At 41.5% G+C, this 21192-nt stretch overlaps 1 protein-coding gene across 1 annotated transcript in view; it reads right to left on the reverse strand.

Moving 5' to 3' along the window:
- The window catches only part of LOC116983406 (tubulin monoglycylase TTLL3-like), a 65729-nt gene that overhangs the window by 23640 nt on the left and 20897 nt on the right, over positions 1–21192 (reverse strand). Inside the window, exons 6-12 of the mRNA XM_033037165.1 lie at positions 20790–20894; positions 16962–17071; positions 14465–14648; positions 13689–13747; positions 12536–12655; positions 6505–6619; positions 2510–2635 (exon numbers count right to left, since the gene is read on the reverse strand). Of these exons, the coding sequence (XP_032893056.1) occupies positions 2510–2635; positions 6505–6619; positions 12536–12655; positions 13689–13747; positions 14465–14648; positions 16962–17071; positions 20790–20894 (819 nt within the window). The remainder of the gene's footprint in view (positions 1–2509; positions 2636–6504; positions 6620–12535; positions 12656–13688; positions 13748–14464; positions 14649–16961; positions 17072–20789; positions 20895–21192) is intronic.

Here is a 21192-nt window from a genome sequence, read left to right on the forward strand (position 1 = left end):
CTCCAGAGGCGGTTGGGAGGCCTGGCTTTGCTGGGGCCAGGGGTGGAGGTGGTTCTCTCGGCCTACGCCGATGATGTCCTTCTGCTGTTCACCGACCCTGTTGCCCTGCGGAGGATGCGTGAGTGCCAGCAGGTTGCAACCTCCGCCAGGATCAACTGGGGGAAGTGTGCTGGTCTCTTGGTGGGTCAGTGGGAGTTGGACTCCCTGCTGGAGGAGATGGCAATTAATGCGTGGAGCATCATGCACCTCCTCTACCTGGGGGCTACCCGAGTCCCACTAAGAGCTCTTGGCTGGCAAACTGGCAGGAGCTAGAGGCGAATGTCGTCGCCCGGCTAGGGCGTTGGTCAGGCATCCTTGGAGTGCTCTCTTACCGGGGGGGAGAGCATTGGTCATAAATCAGCTGGTGGCCTCTATGTTGTGGTACCGGCTGGCCACTCTGGTCGAGTGTTTTGTTGATAAAGTTGCCGTTATATTAATTTGATGATCGTTTGTTTGCAAACTGTCAACATAGGCAGTCTTTGATTGTGTTAATACTCTATGTTTACTTTTATTTTTTGAATTAAACTATTTGTATAATGAAATCTTTTTTTAAAGGAGTGTCCCGTCCTGCCTTGCGAGTGTATTGTGACATCACTCGGGTGAGCTGGAGTGCCCCTCCCTCCCGGAGTGTCCTCTCCTGCCTTGCGAGTGTATTGTGACATCACTCGGGTTTTCTTACCGAAATGGGTGAGTTTTATGTGGGGTTTTTTTAACTTTAAACGATTAAAAAGTGCGGAAATATAGGTGTTAATGCGACGGGAAGATGTTTATCGCCTCAATGGGAAAATTGTGAGTAGAATGTGTGAAAATGGGAAGGCTGTGGCCAAGTTTGGAAGAAAATAGGACAATAGAAATTGGCACGCACACATACACACAGACAGCCACAAACAAGACAAAGCGTTTTAGTGATAGTATAGATAGATGGCGCTCATTGAAGGGTATCAGAGAAGCTGAACCCGGTCGGGGGAAAGGGAAACGAGAGATATAGATGGTGATGTAGAAAGACTTAGAACAAATAAATGAAAGATATGCAAAATAGTTATGATGATAAAGGAAAATGGCCATTGTTAGCTGTTTGCTAGGTGAGAACGAGAGGCTGGTGCAACTTGGGTGGGGGAGGGATGGAGAGAGAAGGAATGCAGGTGTTACTGAGATAAATCAATATTAATTGAATATTAATTGAATTAATTGAATGATTCCTGCGATGAGGATAGTTATTTTGATAGAATAGTGATGCTAATGTTGTTTTCCTAACAGACAGACATGAAGAGATCTAAACATATTTGAAATCACAAGGATCTAAATCTAAATAGATGGGGAGAAAGTAGAAGTAGAAGTAGAGAGCACAGTATGAAGGTGATTAGCAAAAGAACCAAAATGACATTAAGGAATCTTTTATGCACAATAAGAATTTGGAAAGGACTGCCAGGAAGATTAGTGGAAGAGATTACACCATGGCATTCAAATAGCAGTTGTAAGTCCTTAAAAAGGTAAAAACGGGTAGGCTTTGGCAAAATGGCACGGTATTGAGACTAACTAGATTGTTCTGGATGGACCAAATGACCTGTTTCCTTGTGATTCTGCTGCATAACATCTCTAACAGTCTTTATTAATGTTTATGATTTATGCCAAATTATGAGTAGTCTTTGTGTTCTAGGCAGTCCAGAGAAACTGGATTAAGGCTATTCAATCACCCTGGCGAAGAGAGGATGGAACTGAAGAAGCCCATCAAATTTTATTTTGCCTAACATTGCAGTATTTTGCCACTCTGAAGCTATGTTTGTAAGCAGCATTTTGTAAGCAGCTCCCTTTTATCGAAGATAGGCACAAAATGCTGGAGTAGCTCAGCGGGTTAGGCAGCATCTCTGGAGAATAGGATCGGAACTCTTCTTCAGACTGGAGAAGTCTGAAGAAGGTCCGAAGAAGGGTTCTAACCTGAAACATCACCTATTCCTTTTCTCCAGAGATGCTGTCTGACACGCTGAGTTAGTCCAGCATTTTGTGTCCATCTTAGGTATCGGCCAGCATCTGTAGATCCTTCCTACACATTTTGTCTGCTCGTTTTTATTTTCACCTCATAACATAATGTAGTTAACTTAGGGATTGCTCTGAAGACACAAGGAACTGCAAATGCTGGTTTACACAAAAAGACACCAAGTGCTGGAGGAACTCAGATGGTCAGGCAGCGTCTCTCGAGAACATGGATGGTGACATTTGGGGTCGGGACTGTGGAGAAGATAACGTTCTAAAATGGGTGGGTCTTGGTCGTTACCCTTCTGAAGGGTCCTGACCCACATTGTCACCTATCCATGTTCTCCGGAGATGCTGCTTGATCCGCTGCATTACTCCAGCACTTTTGTCTCTTTTTTTAAGGAATTCACTTATTTTCTACATTTGGCATGAAAGCAAAGGTGTTTTTCTGCAAAATATTTCGCATCACAGCATCTTATAGGATCCCTTTCTGTACTACCTTCATCAGCAGAGGTATTTGATGTCATCTCTTTGTTTTCTTGGTCCTTATGCATACTGTTAGTTGCCTTCTTCAGTTCCACAACCCACTTCAGAATATTTCGGGCTGCTGTCAGTCTGAAATCCTCTGAAGAAAACGGAAGGCAATAATTAAGGTCTTTCATTTCTTTAGAAGGAAACAATTGAATAGGGACAAAGGGTCACCTTACATCACACTGTACATTCAGTAAACCTCCATTATGCACAATTAAAAGATTACTATACATAAAAAGCATTGTTTTAAGATGCAATGCAGTGGAGAGGTCAGATCAGAAGGCTGTGATTTTTGTTCCAATATAAGGGGTTGAACATAAAATCTAGCCTGATATTCTAGTACTGTACTTAAGGGCATCAGAGGTGCAATCATTTTGGAGAAATGTTAAACCAACTCTGATTCATAGGGCGGTCAGACATAATCAAAGAGGAATAGGGGAGATATCCACAGTATCCCTCGATCTGCAATATTATCAAATCAGTAAAAGATGTGCTTACATCGATCTGACATCTGCTGGTCTTCCAGCACAAGGAGCTTTTCACAATGAAATGTCACAGACGGACAGATCCCAGGATCCAGAACTATGTGTTAAAGGGCACATTTAAATGTATTACAAAGTCTATATGGGGGAATGCCACGGTTTAATAAATTCCCACCATTAAACACTCAGAGCTGGAACCTAATAAATACCAACTGGTCATCAATCATTGAATTTTAGTTTAGTTTAGTTTAGTTTAGAGGTACAGCACAAAAACAGGCCCTTCAGCTCACCATGTCCACGCCAACCAGAGATCCCCATAAACTAGCACTACCCTACACACTAGGGACAATTTACAAATTTTACCAAAGCCAAATTAACCTACAAACCTGCACGGCTTTGGAATGTGGGAGGAAACCGGAGAACCCAGAGAAAACCCACGCGGTCATAGGGAGAACGTACAAACTCCGTACATACACCACCAGTGGTCTCTGGTGCCGTAAGGCATCAACTGTACCCCTGCGCCACCGTGCCGCCCAAAATGTGTGTAGAACAAAAAAATGTCATGCTAATATAACATAAATCTTGTAAGCAAACTTGAATTACCACTTTGTAATATGCTGTGTTATGTTTATTTGTACATTTAGAGAATATAGTGTACTTACAAGTGACTGACTTTTAAAAGTATATCATTGGCTGTGAAGTGCTTTGTGAGTTCCCGAGCTTGTATATCGTCTAATTCTTTTTTTATTGTTTGTTTATGAGTCATTTTGGTCAAGCATTGGGAAAATCATGAGTCAGGCTGCCTGTTCCTCAGCAGTTGCAACACTGGTTAGTCAGTCTGCTTTTTCCCAACCAATATTGTTCGCTTACATAAGTCCTCTCCCCAAAAATATGAGCATGTCATCTGCTGCCTGGCCTCCATCAACACTAATTTGTCAAAAGGAACAGCAAATGCTGGTTTACACCGAAGATGGACACAAAGTGCTGGAGTAGCTCAGTGGGTCAGCCAGCATCAGCTGTGTAAGAGGCTTTTAGATTGGCACGTGGATATGCAGGAAATGGAGGGATATGGATTGTGTGCGGGTAGAAGAGATTACTTTAGCTTGGCATCAGGTTTAACACACACATTGTGGGCTGAAGGGCCTGGTACTCTACTGTTTTATGTTTTACCTAATTAGGGTGCATGTAACTTTAACCCACAAGAAATGTTTGATTCCAAGGATGGAACTCGGGTCTCTGGCACCATAAGCCAGCAACTCTACCACTGCACCACCGTATCGTGTCTAGGTTTACAGTTAATGGCAAAACCGTTAACAACATTGAAGTACAGAGGGATCTTGGGATCCAAGTCCAAAGCTCCCTAAAAGTGCCAAGATAGAATGGTAAAGAAGATATATGGCTTAATTGGTCGGAGCATTGAGTGTAAGAGTCAGGAAGTCATGTTGCAGTTTTATAAAACTTTGGTTAGGCCCCATTTTAAATATTGTGTTCAGTTCCGATCGGCCCGATATAGATGTGGAGGCTTTGGAGAAGGTGCAGGAAAGGTTTACAAAGATGCTGCCCTGATGAGCGGGTATTAGCTATAAGGAGAGTTTGGACAAACCTGGATTGTTTTCTCTGGAGTATTGGAGGTTAAGGAGACACCCGATAGAAGTGGAAAAAAATCATGAGAAGCATATATAAGCTAGATAGTCTGAAACTTTTCCCCAGGGTGGAAATGTCAAGGACTAAAGGGCATAGCTTTAAGATGAGATGGCAATGCTTAAAACAATGTGCAGGGCAAGTTTTTTCTTAAAATGCAGATAGTAGTGTGTACCTGGAACAAGCTGCCAGTGGTGGTGGTAAATGCAAATGTATACTGGAGGAAAGGGTGGGTGACGTTTCGGGTCAGAAGAAGGGTTTTGACACAAAACGTTAGCAGTCCTTTTTCCCCAGAGATGCTGCCTGTCCCGCTGAGTTACTCCAGCACTTTGCATCTACCTTCCATCAATACTAGTTCAAGAATTTATTGTATCAATTTAGCTATTAGTTTTCAAAGAATCCTATGCCTCAGGAAGCCAGAAAATGGGAGCAGCCAAAGCTTATTTTGTTGTTTTAAAGACTGTTGCTTGCAGCCCAGTTATCAGCAATACATGCGGTTACTAGGAAGTGGAAAAGATTGCACTGAGGGTGATTTGCATGTGGGTCTCAAAATTCAGCCTAGATATTTGACAAAGACCAAAACGGTTCTGATTTGCAAGAATAAAAAATCGATATTATTAGTGATAGTACGGGGGAAAGGGATATGTAGGAAGGAACTGCAGTTGCTTGTTTAAACCGAAGATAGACATAAAATGCTGAAGTAACTCAGCGGGGCAGGCAGCATCTCTGGAGAGAAGGAATGGGTGACATTTTGGGTCGAGACCCTTCTTCAGACTCTGGATGAGACTGCACTGAGATACATAACAATTCTTACTGGAGAGTGAATTATGCTTGTTTTTATTAGTCCGCATGTCAAGTAGCAATGCACAGTGACTGCACTAAATCTTTTATGAAATGAACTAATGCATTAATAATGTACTATCAATAACAAAAATTCAAGGGATATGTGCAGGAAAGTGATGCACTGGTAAAATGCAGTGGTGCTGGTGAGGGAAGCAATGGCCTCCTCTGCTTCTATGCCTTATTTACTTTGGGTTTAGAAGCCATGTGAGACTTGTATACATAGTTACAATTATACAAACACCTGGCCAAACCACATCTGAAGTACATGGCATTACATCTCAAGAAGAATGCATTAACTTTGGAAAGGAGCAAGAAGTTATCCGAATAATTCCTGTACAACAGTAAAACCATGAAGAAAGATTAGGAAAAACAAAGCTTGTATTCCTTGCATTTTAGAAAGCCAGTCAATAACCTAAATAAAGTTTCTATATAATTAGGGGAACTGATAAAGTCACAAGATACTATTCCCAGCTCAAAGCCATCAGTCTTTGCTGCCTCATATTGAGGTTCACCATCGCAACTCTGTAACTTTTATATTCTTTAAGATATTACTACCTGTATCATAAATATTCTTCCCTGCTAATAAATAGCTTTCACAATGATAGAAGCAATTTACTAAATTGATCCAGGCATATTGTTAATTTTGGTTAAGGATTTTTTTTATTCTGTAAGTCAGGACAAATTACTGATAATGATTGAGGAAGATGTGGGTATAAATTCATTCAGGCAGAAATTCCATGTATTGCTGGAAAGGGATAAAATAATATTGGAGAAGGAGAAAAGTATTTATCCCTCAAGACTATTTCATCATTAAATGAAAACAAAAATCTATTTCTATCCTACTTTAATGATAAGGAAACAAATACTTGGTTCATTTAACCAAATGATTAACCTCAATGAATCTAACAAACTTTCATGTTTCTTAACAAAAATGAAGTTAATTACAGTGCTAATTTAGGAATATTCTGCATTGGAGCCAGTTGACTAAGTAACATACCAATAAATGATTGCTTTTCATCTTCCACTGCAATCCTGTAACATCGTGGGAAAAAATTGTCTGGATTCACCCCATGAAACCACTGAAAGTTTCTGAGATTTACACAAAGTCCAGCCTGGAAAGAAGTAGAAGTTCAACATGTTATTTCAAATGTACCATGTTTTATATGGTTTGGGTTGATGTAATTTTTTTCTCCTTACAAAGAATCTAATCAACATGTAGAAACACACAGACATAATGTGAACACTCTCCAGAACTGTGGTTGTTTATAGTAGATTGAAAAAGTACAACTATAACGCAAAATAGAACGGACTCAGCTTAGATCTTGCAGATTAAACTGTAAACCGCGGGACTGATACCATCGCCCAGTGGGGTATCGCCTCGGCGCAGAGGGAGAAGAGGAGGGAAGAGACAGTAACTCTAAGACTTTTGCCTCCATCACAGTGAGGAGGTGTTTGGTGAACTCACTGTGGTGGATGTTAATTTGTGTTTATTGTGTGTTGTTATTATTACATGTATGGCTGCAGGCAACAGCATTTCGTTCAGACCGAAAGGTCTGAATGACAATAAAGGAAATCTAATCTAATCTAATCTAATATCTATGAGATACTGTGGATAATCAACCAGTGCAAAAATGTACACAAGCATAATTTGTATTACTATCAAACCAAGGTATTAACCCTCCTTCAACGTGGAGTATGGATGAGCATGATGCTGGAATCAGCACCAGCCATAACTAATAGTTAGTGACTTGGTGAAGCTGCCACACAAGATAAAATCCATGCCCTTCTGCAAACCTAGCATGCAACAGATAGATCTAAGCACTGTTGCAACTAACACATCGATTCAATGCTCCACAGTCTGCTTCATCTGGTTGCGAATACATAATAAAACAGCTGATGAGAAAAGGAAGCTCCGAAAACATCCCCATCTTCAATGATATTGGGCACCAGCATGAGTGTCCAAGGCAAGACTGAGCCATTTGAAACCACATCAGAAGTGGCGAGTAAAAGATCAATCTTGGCTCTTCTCTACAATATCCACCATATAAAAGCATGTCTTCAGACAATTTAATTCACTCTATGTGATGTCGGGAAATGGCTGGGAGCAAAAGACACAGTAAATAACATCCTGGAGAGAGAGAGGGGAGAGAGAGGGGGGGGGAGAGAGAGGGGGAAGAGAGAGGGGGAGAGAGAGGGGGAGAGAGAGGGGGAGAGAGAGGTCAGAGAAGGGGGGGAGAGAGGGGGAGAGAGAGGGGGGAGGGGGAGAGGGGGAGAGAGAGAAGGGGAGAGAGAGAGAGAGAGAGAGAGAGAGAGAGAGAGAGAGAGAGAGAGAGAGAAAGTCCACTTCTGCACATTCATGTACCTATCTAAAAGCTTCTTACACACTATTGCACTGGCTTCCACTACCACAATAAATGAATATTTACTAAAATCTGAAGAATGACATTGGTGAGGAAAGGGATGTAGAATACATTTATAGTAAACTATAAAGGAACATAAAAAACAACCTTAAATGTTGCTATAGAAATGTGAAATTATTTTCTATGGTTTTATAGCTAAAATGACATTGGAGAAAAATAAATGGCATAGAATATTTTCTTAATACTTAAACAAGTATTTTCTGTTTGTCCACACAGAAGAAAACACAGAAAAAGACCTAGAATTAGTGGAGAGTCTAAGAGTCAATGGGGATACAATTAAATTAGTGTTGCTAAAAAAAATGAGTACTGGAGAATGTATAGCAACTGAAGTGCTGTAAGTCCCCAAGATTTCAGCATAGCATTGTGAAAGAATCGGCTATGAATATTGTGGATACATGCTTGTCCAAAATTCCTCACATTCCAGCCTCCAGAGAGGAACTCAAAGTTGTTTAATGTTCAAACACTGACTGCATTCCTTGGGAACGGATTGAGAAAAACATGATAAATGAACTGTGTAGAAAGGAAGCTACACAGAAATGCTGGAGAAAGTCAGCGGGTGCAGCAGCATCTATGGAGCGAAGGAAATGTGTAGAAAGGAACTCTGGATGCGGGTTTATATCGAAGATAGACACAAAGTGCTGGAGTAACTTTGCGGGTCAGGCGGCATCTCCGAAGAAAAAGGACGGATGACATTTCTGGTTGGGACCTTTCTTCAGACACTTCAAAGTCTGAAGAAGTGTCCCGGCCCAAAACATCACCCATCCTTTCAGGGCCGGCGTTAAGCCGATTTGACCGATTGCTCCCAATTGGGCCCCGCGCCTAATGGGGGCCCCGCACTAATGTTCAGTATTTCGTACGGAAATACGAATTCTCTTTGTTAAATAAAGATTTTTTTAAATTCGCCATCCGTATTTTTTTTTAACGAACATGCATAACAACCGCTGCACGGCCATCATACACAAACGATTTGTTAACTAGTGCTGTTAGCACTTCTTAACGGTAAGTAGTTAACACCTTGTTATGCGATGTCATGAACCTGCATCTATCCACATTCCTCAGTAAATGTTATAGTGTTTTGAACAAGTATTAATGACGCCGTGTTCAAAAGGGAACTGCAGATGCTGGAATATCGAAGGTACACAAAATTGCTGGGGAAACTCAGCGGGTGCAGCAGCATCTATGGAGCGAAGGAAATAGGCGACGTTTCGGGCCGAAACCCTTCTTCAGACTCATTTAATGACGCCGTGTTCCTTTGAATAAAATTCACGCGGCGTCATTAATACTTGTTTAAAACACAATTACATTACTGAGGAATGTAGATCGATGACACGTTGAGAATTTCATTTAACTCACCATCATGAGTGAGGGCCCCGGACCGCGAGAAGGGGTTCTTCCTGGTGTGCAGGTTAGTCATTCACCTATCGACCCACGTTGCTCCCTCCCTCCCTCTTTCTCTCGCGCTCTCTCTCCCGCTCCCCGTCTCGTCTCTCTCTAGCTCTCCTACTCCCTCTCTATCACCCTGTCCCCTCAGCATTCCCGGAATCATTGATGTTTAGCGGTAGACCAAAATGCTGGAGAAACTCAGCTGGTGAGGCATTCGCCTGACCCGCTGAGTTCCTCCAGCACTCTGTGTTTTTTGTTTGGCTCTGAAATTGAAGGTGGCTCAGCGGGACGGGCAGCGGCTCTGGGGAGAGGGTTGTGTTTCTGATCGAGACCCTTCTTCAGACAATCACAAGTACTCTCACCGACGCGAGTTCAGTTCAGTCTGAAGAAGGGTCTTCTCTCCAGAGTCGCTGCGCTGCCTGTCTGCTGAGTTACTCCAGCTTTATGTCTATCTTCAATTTCAGAGAAATACAATTTCTCACGGGGGGCTTATAACGTCTCTAAACCCCTCTGGGACCCTCTGAACACCTCTAAACCCCCTCTAGCCCCCCTCTTTCCCTCTATTCCCCTCTAAACAATTGTAAACACACCTGAACCCATCTGAAGCCCTCTAAACATCTCTAAACCGTTTAAACCCCCTAAGGCCGGCCATGCACGCACACACACAGACGCATACACACAAACACACACACTCAGTCACACAGACACAGAGACACAATCGCATACACTCATAAACACACACACACACATTCAATCTTTCAAAGTGCCGCTCATTTTATTAGATGTGTGACACTTTCATATAGTTTTTCAAAATTTTAGTATATCAAGCATTTAATGTTTTTTTTGGTTAAAGACGAGCATACTACACGAAATATAAACATACATAAATTTTTACTTTTCTAGAGTAGGGGCCCCTCCATCAATTTTCTAATTGGGCCCCGCAATTCCTAGCACTGGCTCTGCATCCTTTTTCTTCAGTGATATTGCCTGACCTGCTGGGTTACTTTAGCACTATTTGTCCATCATGATAAAAAGAACTAGTGGACAAAGGAGACATATGTTTACACAGTGAGTTGTGATCTGGGGCCCTATTTGAAGGGAGGGTGGATGCAATTTCAACAGGAACTCATGGCTCTGTGAAAGACATTACACTAATGCAGAAGACTCTGGACACAAATCTCCAGCTGTGTTAAGGCACAAGGCACAGGATTGCAGTTACTCATTGAGTCTTTTATAAAATGCCATTGTAGAACACTGCAAATAATGTGTTAAAGATTGGAATTGTCTCTTTCTAACCTACTGTAATTATTCATGTTCTTGGATTTGGATTTCTGAAATGCGAGAGTATTTAAAAGGTATTCGGGTGGGTGCTTGGAATGGAATGTGGGAGAGGCACACGAACATTATGCAGGGAAACGAGATAAGAATAGGTTAGCTTCATGGATGGAATGGGCAAATTAGCCAAAGGACCCGTTTCTGAGCTGTGCAAGTCAAGAGAGTTGAACTCTCATATGTCCAGGGAACGGAACAATGACTCGCTGCAGGTTTACAGGCACATTAATCACATTAATGAAACAACATAACAAATAAATATACAATAATGAATAGAGTCATACAGTCGTGCAGCACGGAAACATACCCTTCAGCCCAATTCATACCTGCCGATCAAGATGCCCCATTTAAGCTCGTTTCATTAACCCATGTTTGGCCTATATTCCTCTAAACTTTTCCGATGCATGCATGTGTCCATGTAACTCTTAAATGTTATTAGTACAGTGCTGACCTCAACTACCTCCTCTAGCAGCTCATTCCATAAACTCATCACCCTCCGACTGAAAATGATGCTCCCCAGGTCCGATTAAATGCTGCTTCTCTCACCTTAATCCTATGTCTTCTTGATTCCTCTAACCTGGGTAAAAGGCTCTGTGCATTCACCCTATCTATTCTCCTCGTGATTTTAAACACCACTATTAGGTCATCTCTCAGTCTCCTGCATTCCAAAGAATAAAATCCAAGCCTGCCCAACCTCTCCCTTTAGCTCAGGCCCTCGAATCCTGGTAACATCTTCATGAATCTTCACTGCACTCTTTCCAGTTTAATAACATCTTTCTTACAGAACTGAACATGGTACTGCAAAGGTGGCTTCACCAATATCTTGTGCAATTGTAAGTTCTATACTCAAATACCCTGACTGATGAAGGTCAGTGTATCAAAAGCCTTATTTGTCACCCTATTGTCCCTTTCAGGAAATTATGTTCCTCTACTACTAGATCCCTCTGCTCTACAAACTCCCCAGGGCCCTGCCCAGTTTTGAGTTCCCAAATATGGCACCTCACACCTATCTGCATTAAACTCCAAGAGCCATTTCTCAGCCCACTTGTCCAGCTGATCAAGATCCTACTGTAATGTTTGATAGCCATCTTCACTGTCTATGATACCACCTACTTTATTGTAAACTGCAAACTTACTCATCAAGCCTTGTACATTCTCATCCAAATCATTAATATAAACCAGTAACAGCAACGGGCCCAGGTGATCTCTAGTCCGCCTCTAGTCCGAAAAACACCCTTCCTCCACCCTCTGCTTCCATGAATACTACAACAAATTATCAGTAATACGAGGTAATCAGACAACAATAGTCCAAACAAAAATATGTAGTGCAACCTGACAAAGTCCATAGTAGATTGTTGCTGAGATAGGGTTGTGACTCTATGTCATTTAACCAGAGTTAGCGTTTTATGGCTCTACAGCATTCAAGAGGAGTTCCTAATCCCCTTGAGTGAATGCATGAACTGCCTTCCTCTCCTCCCCAGTCTTTGAATGCTCCTTGATAAGTATCATCAGCTAAATCTTACATATGTTCAAATAACTGTGATAAATGTTGTTGCATTGCTGTAACTTCAGCACATCTTACCTTCATTGGTGAAGCAACAAGCTGCAATGCAATTGGAACCTGACTTTCAATGTGAAGAAATTAAACCCTGTAGAGCAGGGATCACAGTTTATTGATAAAGTAGTGAGAGATAATATAATGAGGAGCCTTACCTTGCAAGCCTTCATCTTAATATACATTTATTGTGAAGTCAGCAATGTAACTGAGGTCCTGTGTTTGTGATGAAGGAGTCCTCCGTGTAATGGATTTTCTACTTTGGTACAAAACAGCACTTGCCACATATTGAAGACCACATTGTGAAGAAAGAGTGAGTCTCATGAAGCATAGCCTACCTTTGTGGTGAAGGAACCAGCCCCCAAAAAATGGTTGAAAATCTGATCTTTTAGCAGGTTCTGCCCATCAATTCCATTTGTCCAGAGAAAATGTGGCATTTCATTCTTCAATAGTCGAGACTGCAACATAAAATTAAATGTACAGACATTTCAATATAACGAGTACAAATGTAAATGGCTAACACAATTTCTTTGTAGTATGCGGCACATATTACACTAATGACTAATGGAATAGATGACAGATGATCATAAATGACATTGAAAATTATCACAAATAAAACAATGGTTCTCCCTTCTGTTGTCTCTTTCTACTTGGTCATAAAATGTTGCAATTCAGAAACGGGCCATCTAGCCCATTAGGTCTGCAAATTTATCCGCAATTATTTATAGTTCCTTTTCTTTCTAACTATTCTTTGTTTTTTTTTAAAGAATTAAAGGATTTTTAGCAACCTTTTCCTAATTCCAACTAGAGTAAAATGTTGTCTTTGATCCCTCCAGTTTAATTAAGTATAACCAAAGATCATCCTTTTCACCCGTCCTGTTATATTTTAATCTTCTTTATTCTCATGGAAAAGAAGCCACCTTGAAGTTCTTCGTTACTGAAACTTCTCAATTTTGTGATTAAATCCTATTCTGACCATGGTCACATCTAGATGAATCTTCATTGCAACCTTTCTGCATTTGATATCCTTTCACAAAGAACATGAAACTTAGTTTATTTGTTTTTTACCTCCTTATACACAATTTTGATTTCCCAAGCTCTATCCCGCCTTCCCCTTCAATACTCCCAAAACTACTGTGGCACAGAACTGCCAGCACAAAACGTTTCACCAAGTTAGCTTGCAACCTAAAACCAAGCTAGAATTGTGTATTTAGTCATTTATCTGAAGTTCCATCTTGCAGTCTGAGCCATTCCAAGATGGATACCTTTACTGATACATTGCATGCTTTTGGTAGTTCCCTCCAATCTAAGAAACATTGTTGTATAGGATTTTCTTTTGGTTTTATATGCATGCTGTTAAAACTGCATTAAATGATGCAGCCACTTCGAAACTGACCATTATATTGCCAGGTTTTATCCAGATGCTTCCATTCTTCAAAAAAATATTATTGACAGTAAACTTTAATAGATTAATAACTGTACAACACTAACCACAATGTCATGGATGCTATCTGGATCATCAGAGAGGTCTTTCTCATCACCCGCTTTGTCTGCATTGTTAAAGAAAACATCACAGCTTAAGGTCAATCACATTTAAACTCCAGGGTTTTGAACAAATCAATTAATGAGATGTAGGAAGAAACTGCAGATGCTGGTTTAAACTGAAGATAGACACAAAAAGCTGGAGTAACTCAGCGGGACAGGCAGCATCCCTGGAGGGAAGGAATGGGTGACGAGACCCTTCGTCAGACGTTCTGATGTAGAGTTACAGGAATATATTTACTAAAATGGGATTCGGGTGCACAGTTTAATATCGCTGTAAGCTCCTCTTTTATCCTGTTTTGTAGATTTTCCTATAACTATCATGATTCCCAGATCTTGGGGACAAACCTCTGGGTTCCCTGACCAAATGTAACCCTCCCAGCTATCTGTGCACCCCTACAAGGGACATTATGCTCAAAATGCATATAGGATATTGGATATGTGAAGCTTCGTGGTTTTGCATTGTGTTTACATCATGTTGTCTGCTAATGTGTTAATCATGCTGTGCCTACAAAAACTATTTATGACATCAAGTGTGAAATACTCACATGGTAATTGCATGAGTTAGTGCATAGATCTTCTTGTTAATGCCATTTACTTACAGAATGCTGTGAGAAAGCCCAAGATTGTGCAAAACAAAGGAAATATACTAAAATTTGTATCAATATAAATTGCTGAACCTACACGCACATACACATCTAGTTTAGGATTAAAAAACTGCGTACCGTCAGAATCACACCCATCAGAATCACCAATTCCATCATCTAGATCATTTTCCACAAACGTTATCTTCTCCCTTTTCTGAGGGCTTTTTGGTGGTTTCGACATCTTCTTCTCCAACCAGCCTCTGTGGCGTAGACACTGTCTGATTACTGGATATGGTCCAAAGACGGTAAATATCTTTTTTAGCTGAGGAATAAGGACGTTGATCAATTATTTATTATTTAGTAAAATTACTTTCAACATTTTTGCCGTTCAATAGAAAACAACAAACTAAATTCGAACAAGTCTCAACCATAACTTTGCCATCACAGATGATATTGAAAATCTTCCTGCTCCCTTCCCATCACAAGGTTCTATCTGCCCATTGTTTTTTTCATCATGTTTCCTTATCACCCACCACCCTGTCTCTTAACCCCTCCGCCCTTTCCCCACCCAGTTCCACCATACCTCACTTTCTTCCACCTATTTCTTACCAGCCCCTGTCTCACCATGTTGTGACTCCCAAAACCAATCAAGGAAAATGACAAAGTTGAAACAAGGAGCTGCATATGCTGGTTAACAGAAAAAGACACAAAGTGCTGGAGTAACTCAGCGGGTCAGGCAACATCTCTGGAAAACATGGATAGGTAATGTTTCGGGTCGGGACCATTTTTCAGACTGATTGTAGGTGTGGGGGTGAGCGGGGGAGAAATCTGGAGGAGAGGAGGGTCAGGACAAAGCCTGGCACATAATATGTAGGAAGGAACTGCAGATGTGGTTCATACTGAAAGTAGACACAAAGTGCTAGAGTAACTCAGCGGGTCAGGCAGCATCTCCGGAGAAAAAGAATGGGTGACATTTCGGGTCGGAACTTATAAATACTGTACTTATGAATAGTGTACCAAGCGCGGACTCAGCGACCATTTCGCTGAACATTTGCACTCAGAGCTTTCCTCCAGAGATGCTGCCTGACCCGCTGAGTTACTCCAGCACGTTGTGTCTATCTGGCACATAATAGGTTGATACAGGTGAAGGGGGGGGTGTTGATGGGCAGATGGTTGGAAATAGGCCAGAGATGAAAAGACAGAAGATGAGGCAAAAGGATTGTAGAGTTGCAAATTGTGAAGCTAGAGGAAGGAATGTAGAAGGAAGGGGAGAAATAGGTGCAAGTCTAGATGTGGCACAAGGGAGAGGGGGTGCAATGGGGTGGGGGGGGAGGCTTGAAGGAAGAAATGAGAGGAGGAGGTTTATGTGGTTACCTAAAATTGGGGTATTCAATGTTCATACAATTAGGTTGTAGGCTGCCAAGCAGAATATAAGGTGTTCCTCCAGTTTGTGTGTGGCCTTACTCTGACAATGGAGGAGCCAGGACAGAAAGGTCAATGTGAGAATGGGAAGAGGACCGGTTAGCAACCGGGGGGGGGGGGGGGGGGGGGGGGGTCGTTGAGTCTGCGCTTGGTCTCGCCGATATACTGTATTAAATTACAATATTAACCAAAGTCTAAAATTCACATTGCTCTGCATGGCTGGATTTCACCAATGATATTCCCATAATTTTAATAGTGTTGAAATGATGGGATTCTGTATTCCAGAAATTCAATCATGCATTTCTTTGGTTGGCTTCATGAGCTTTAAAGAAGAAGGGTCTCGGCCCGAAACATCACCTATTCCTTCACTCCATAGATGCTGCTTCACCCGCTGAGTTTCTCCAGCAATTTTGTCTACCTTAGATGCTTTAGAAAGTCATTTCTAATAGATAAAATGGAATATCAACTACACAGACACATTTTCAGCAAACCATAAAATGCACTAATATAAAAATATGGGTTCCGTTGACCTTGAAGCAGAGTGATGCTTATGATAGTGCAGGAGCAGAACCAATTTGGGACTTAACTATAGTGTTGCATATATTCTGCAGCTGTTTGTTCTGAGACGGGAAGCTGCAAGATGGATTCAAACCAAAGAGTATATTTTTCAGGCAGAGATAGATAGATTCTTGATTAGTACAGGTGTCAGAGGTTATGGGGAGAAGGCAGGAGAATGGGGTTAGGACGGAGAGATAGATCAGCCATGATTGAATGGCAGAGTAGACTTGATTGGCCGAATGGCCTTATTCTACTATTCCTTCTGACCTTATGAATACACCTTTAAACCTATCTGGCTAGTATTGTCATGGTTAGCCTTATGTGAAAAGAGCATGTAAGAGATAATGTAAGTTTATCACGTCTTCAGGTGAAGTAAGTTTATCTAGAGCATGTTCAGAAGGTACAATTAATGGAAGACTATCTAATTTGAGGAGATAAATACATCACTTCAACCCAGGCTCACGTTGAAAATAGATTATGTACAGTTTTTTTACCATCTTAGAATTGCAACAAAATAAAAACTGAAATTCCACTGTTGGTGTGCACCTGAAACCATGTGCGTTTCAAATCCTCTGACTCCAGCCCTTTACTTTAGGGTAAAGAATGCTCTACTCTGAACAAAAAGCAGCTTTAAATGTTTGATAAACATTTTCACCTTAATTGCTTTCTCCACGAGGAGTTTGCAGTTTCTCAGTCGGTCGGACTTTATCTCTGGTGCAATTGCTTGAGACCTGTGGAATTTTATATCCTTTATAACCCATGACTCTGTGGAATTAAAGAAATATACTTCTAAGACACATTTGCTTCCAATTGTGCCAGCAAATTGTTTGAATTAAAGTCAGTTATACATTCCTCTATGAATGAATAATCATAAATAATTTCTACATGTACTTCAAAATATCTGTCAATTTATAACCTCAGCTACATTATGCTGTTTTTAGCCACACTTTATACTATCTTTGTGAGATATATTAAAACATTGAATTGTGAAAGCTATTTGCAAGAGTAACTGCAAGATTATAAAATCTATACTATTACTAAAACTCTCATCTTGATCACTTCCAGTTTGCGTTGTTTTTAAATTTGCGCAAAAATGGTACCATATATCGCTAGGATTTTTTCGCCACCTTACTCACCATTCTCTGCTCCAGGGCACCAAGTTTTGTTCCGATCGGTGGCAGATTACTAAAGTTATGAAGGTTTAAAAAATTGTAAGATCAGCAGATTGGTCTTCTCGCCTGTCACTCACCATGAAGGTAACGCCCCTTCCGGCACCCTCTGGAGAATAAATCCCCGGAGGCGGGGCCGAGTCAGTGAGCCTGTCCAGGAGCCACCCTTCCAGGATCCACTCGCCCAGGAGCCGCCCGCCCAGAAGCCGCCAAGAATAAAGCTGAAGCAGCGGAGTGTGGGCTGTGTTCCGCGGGCGGGGGCTGTGAGCGCGACAGGCGCTGGGGACGGGAGCAGCTGAATGAGTCCGGAGCTGTCTCCTGGAGCCAGGAGTACGGTCGGAGCCGGGATCCGGTGAGCCCACACCCCCCCCCCCCCCCCTTCCCCCACATACACCCCCTCCCCCACACCCCCACACCCCCCCCCTCCCCCCCCCCCCCTCACCCCCCCCCCCCCACCAGCCCCTGACAGGCCCCACCCGAAGCCGTCCCACTCCCCCGGCTGCAGGACGCTTCCCGCCTGGTGGTACAGCTGGTAGAGCTGCCTCACAGCACCACATATCAGGGTTCGATCATGACCTTGGGTGCTGTCTGTGTGGAGTTTGCATGTTTTCCCTGTGTCCACATGGGTTTCCTCCGGGTGCTCTGGCTTCTTCCCACATCCCAAAGACATGTGGGTTTGTAGGTTAATTGGCCTACATTTGGTATATAGGGAGTAGATGTAAAAGTGCGCTAAAATGGAACTCATGCAAATTTACTGAAATAATTTCTTATCTCTGTGCTTAATTGGCAGTCCCTTATCCTGATACAATGTTTTGGTCATGTGGAAACCTTGACTTTAAAGATCATGCATATCCAAGGAACAATATTTTAGCCCACGCTCAAAACAACATCTGCAATTTAACTGCACAGACACTTCACCTATGCTTCCAAATAAGGAAGAAGTGGGGCACGATGCACAAATGAGATTTCTGGTTAATAATACTGTTAAGGATAATAAATTTATAAGACAAAGCTGAACTAGTGTGAATCGTATTGCCAATATATAGATATAAAATATGTGTAATGTGAGAATGATATTGGTGCAAACGATGAGAGTGAAATGTGCAGAGTGCATGAATGCATGTGGCCAATGTGGGAACACAAGTGCTGAGTACGAGAAGGAAAACAAACGATTGTTGTCAGCTACAGTACATAAGTAACATGAATTACTTCTGAAGAAACATCATTGACTTAAAATTTTAACTCTGTCTCTCCTTCCATTGATGCTGGTTATAGAGAGAGATTAAAACAGCATGGAAACAGGCCCTTTGGCCCGACTCACCCATGCTGACCAAGATGCTCAATTAAGCTAGTCCCAATTGCCCGTGTTTGACCCGTGGTCCTCGAACCTTCCCTATCCACATACCTATCCAAATGTCTTTCGCTATTGTTATGCCTGAACCACTTCCTCTGGTAGCTCATACAGGCTACATCCTTGTGAATCTTTTCTGCGCTTTCTTTCAGCTTCATGTGTCTTAAGTGACCAAAACTGAACTCAAAACCCCAAATGCGGCCTGACGCATGTCTTGTACAACTGTAACAGAACATCCCAACGTCTATACTCAATTCCCTGACTGATGAAGGCCAATGTGTCAAAAGCCGTCTTTATCACCCTATTAACCCGTGACACAATTTTCAGGAAACTGTGCACCTGTACTAGATCTCTCCGCCCTACAATATTTCATGTGTGGCCTTTCCGATGTCTTGTACAACAGCCACATAACATCCCAACTTCAATACTCAATGCCCTTACTGATGAAGACAGCTTCCCAAAATTCATCTTCACCACCTTGTCTACGTGTGATGTCATTTTACAAGGAGCCATGCACCTGTACTCCATGGTCCTCTGTTCAACACACTCCCCAAGGGCTTACTGTTCAATGTGAAAGTCCTACCCTGGTTTGATTTCCCAAAATGTAACACCTTGCACTTATCAGAATTTAACTCCATTTGCCATTCCTCATCCCACTTACGGAGCTGATCAAATGCTGCCATTATTCTTGGTAATCTTTTTCACTTTCTATGACATTTGGGCGGTACGGTGGCACAGCGGTAGAGTTGCTGCCTTACAGCACCAGAGACCTGGGCTCGATCCTGTCTACGGGTGCTGTCTGTAAGGAGTTTGTACGTTCTCCCAGTTGATTGTGTGGGTTTTCTTCGGGATCTCGGTTTCCTCCCACACTCCAAAGACATACATGTTTGGAGGTTAATTGGCTTTGGTAAAATTGTAAATTTCCCTAGAGTGTGGGGATCGCTGGACAGCGTGGACTCGGTCGGCCGAAGGGCCTATTTTAGCGCTGCACCTCTAAACTGAACTAAACTATTTTATTTATTTTTGTGTCATGTGCAAACTTAGTAAAACCATTCTCATCAAAATCATTCATATAGATGAGAGTCAACAATGGGCATAGCACTAATCACAGGTTTCCACTCTGAAAAACAACCTACCACCGTCACCCTCTATTTCCTACCATCAAGCCAATTATGTATCCAATTTTCAATTTTCTATCTCTTCCTGGCTCATAGGCGATTCAACCTTTTAGAGCAGCTTATCGACCAACCTACCTGTCCCTGCCCTTATTGACTTTCTTAGTTACTTCTGCCAAAAACTCAATCAAATTCATGAGACGCAATCTTCCTCGCACAAAGCTATGCTGTGTATCTCTTGCAATCCCATGTCTTCCTAAATGCATAATTTCTAAATTATCCCTCAGAATTCCATCCAGGAAGTTACTTACCACAGATATTAGGCTTACTGGTCCATTCTTCCCTTGTTTTTCTTTGCAACCCTTCTTAAATAAAGACATAATATTAACTACCTTGCAATCTTCTGGCCTCTCATCCCTGACTAACAATAATGCATAAGTCAACCAGGGCTCCTGCAATTTCTTCTCCAGCTTCCCACAATGGTTGACTTGAGTATTTGCAACTTTGTCTGTTTTTATTTATACATAAGGGTATCTTGTGCAATTATTTACATAGTGTTATCAATGGAATTATAAATGAGTGTGAGTAGTCCTCATTTACAGTTGGAGTGATGGCGGTTTGTTGCATTTATTGTTCGATTAATACAACCTTGAGTGGCACCATTTGAATTATAAACACACTGCAAGATATTTATGATACAACTTTGAATATCATAAAGTCTATGCATTTAAGATACCTTGTTAGTGCAATATATATACAATGTAAATCTTAAAAGTGCTAAGAATTAGATGCCCTGCAGATACCATAGTACAGCTGATAGACCTGTACATACAAATTTATTTTCTCACCTGGTGACTTGGTTATCTTTTTGGCTTCATAGTATTGGGATTTGAAATTATGTTTCAATCTGATTCCTTCCATACTCTGAACTGATTCATTCTGTTTCTCAGAAACTGGGTCAACAAAAGAGAAAATCTAATTATACCATGGGTTCCTAATTCTATAAATTCTAAATCAGCTAGAGAGGAATAAAACATAATTCCTCTGACTTTTTAATCTGTAGTACTTACTGGCAGGAGATTTTTATTTATGTGGGTTGAGAGAGGTATATTATTTTGGCAGACATGTTTGAAACCTGTGCCGTGACCTAATCAGAATTAACTTTTTTATTACTTACAGTGTGCATCCTATTATATTTGGTGCAAGAATAATCACACTATTTTTGCTGTATACTGGTTCAATAACAAATGG

Source organism: Amblyraja radiata, chromosome 18 (genome assembly GCF_010909765.2).
Source record: "Amblyraja radiata isolate CabotCenter1 chromosome 18, sAmbRad1.1.pri, whole genome shotgun sequence".
NCBI classification, from domain to species: domain Eukaryota; kingdom Metazoa; phylum Chordata; class Chondrichthyes; order Rajiformes; family Rajidae; genus Amblyraja; species Amblyraja radiata.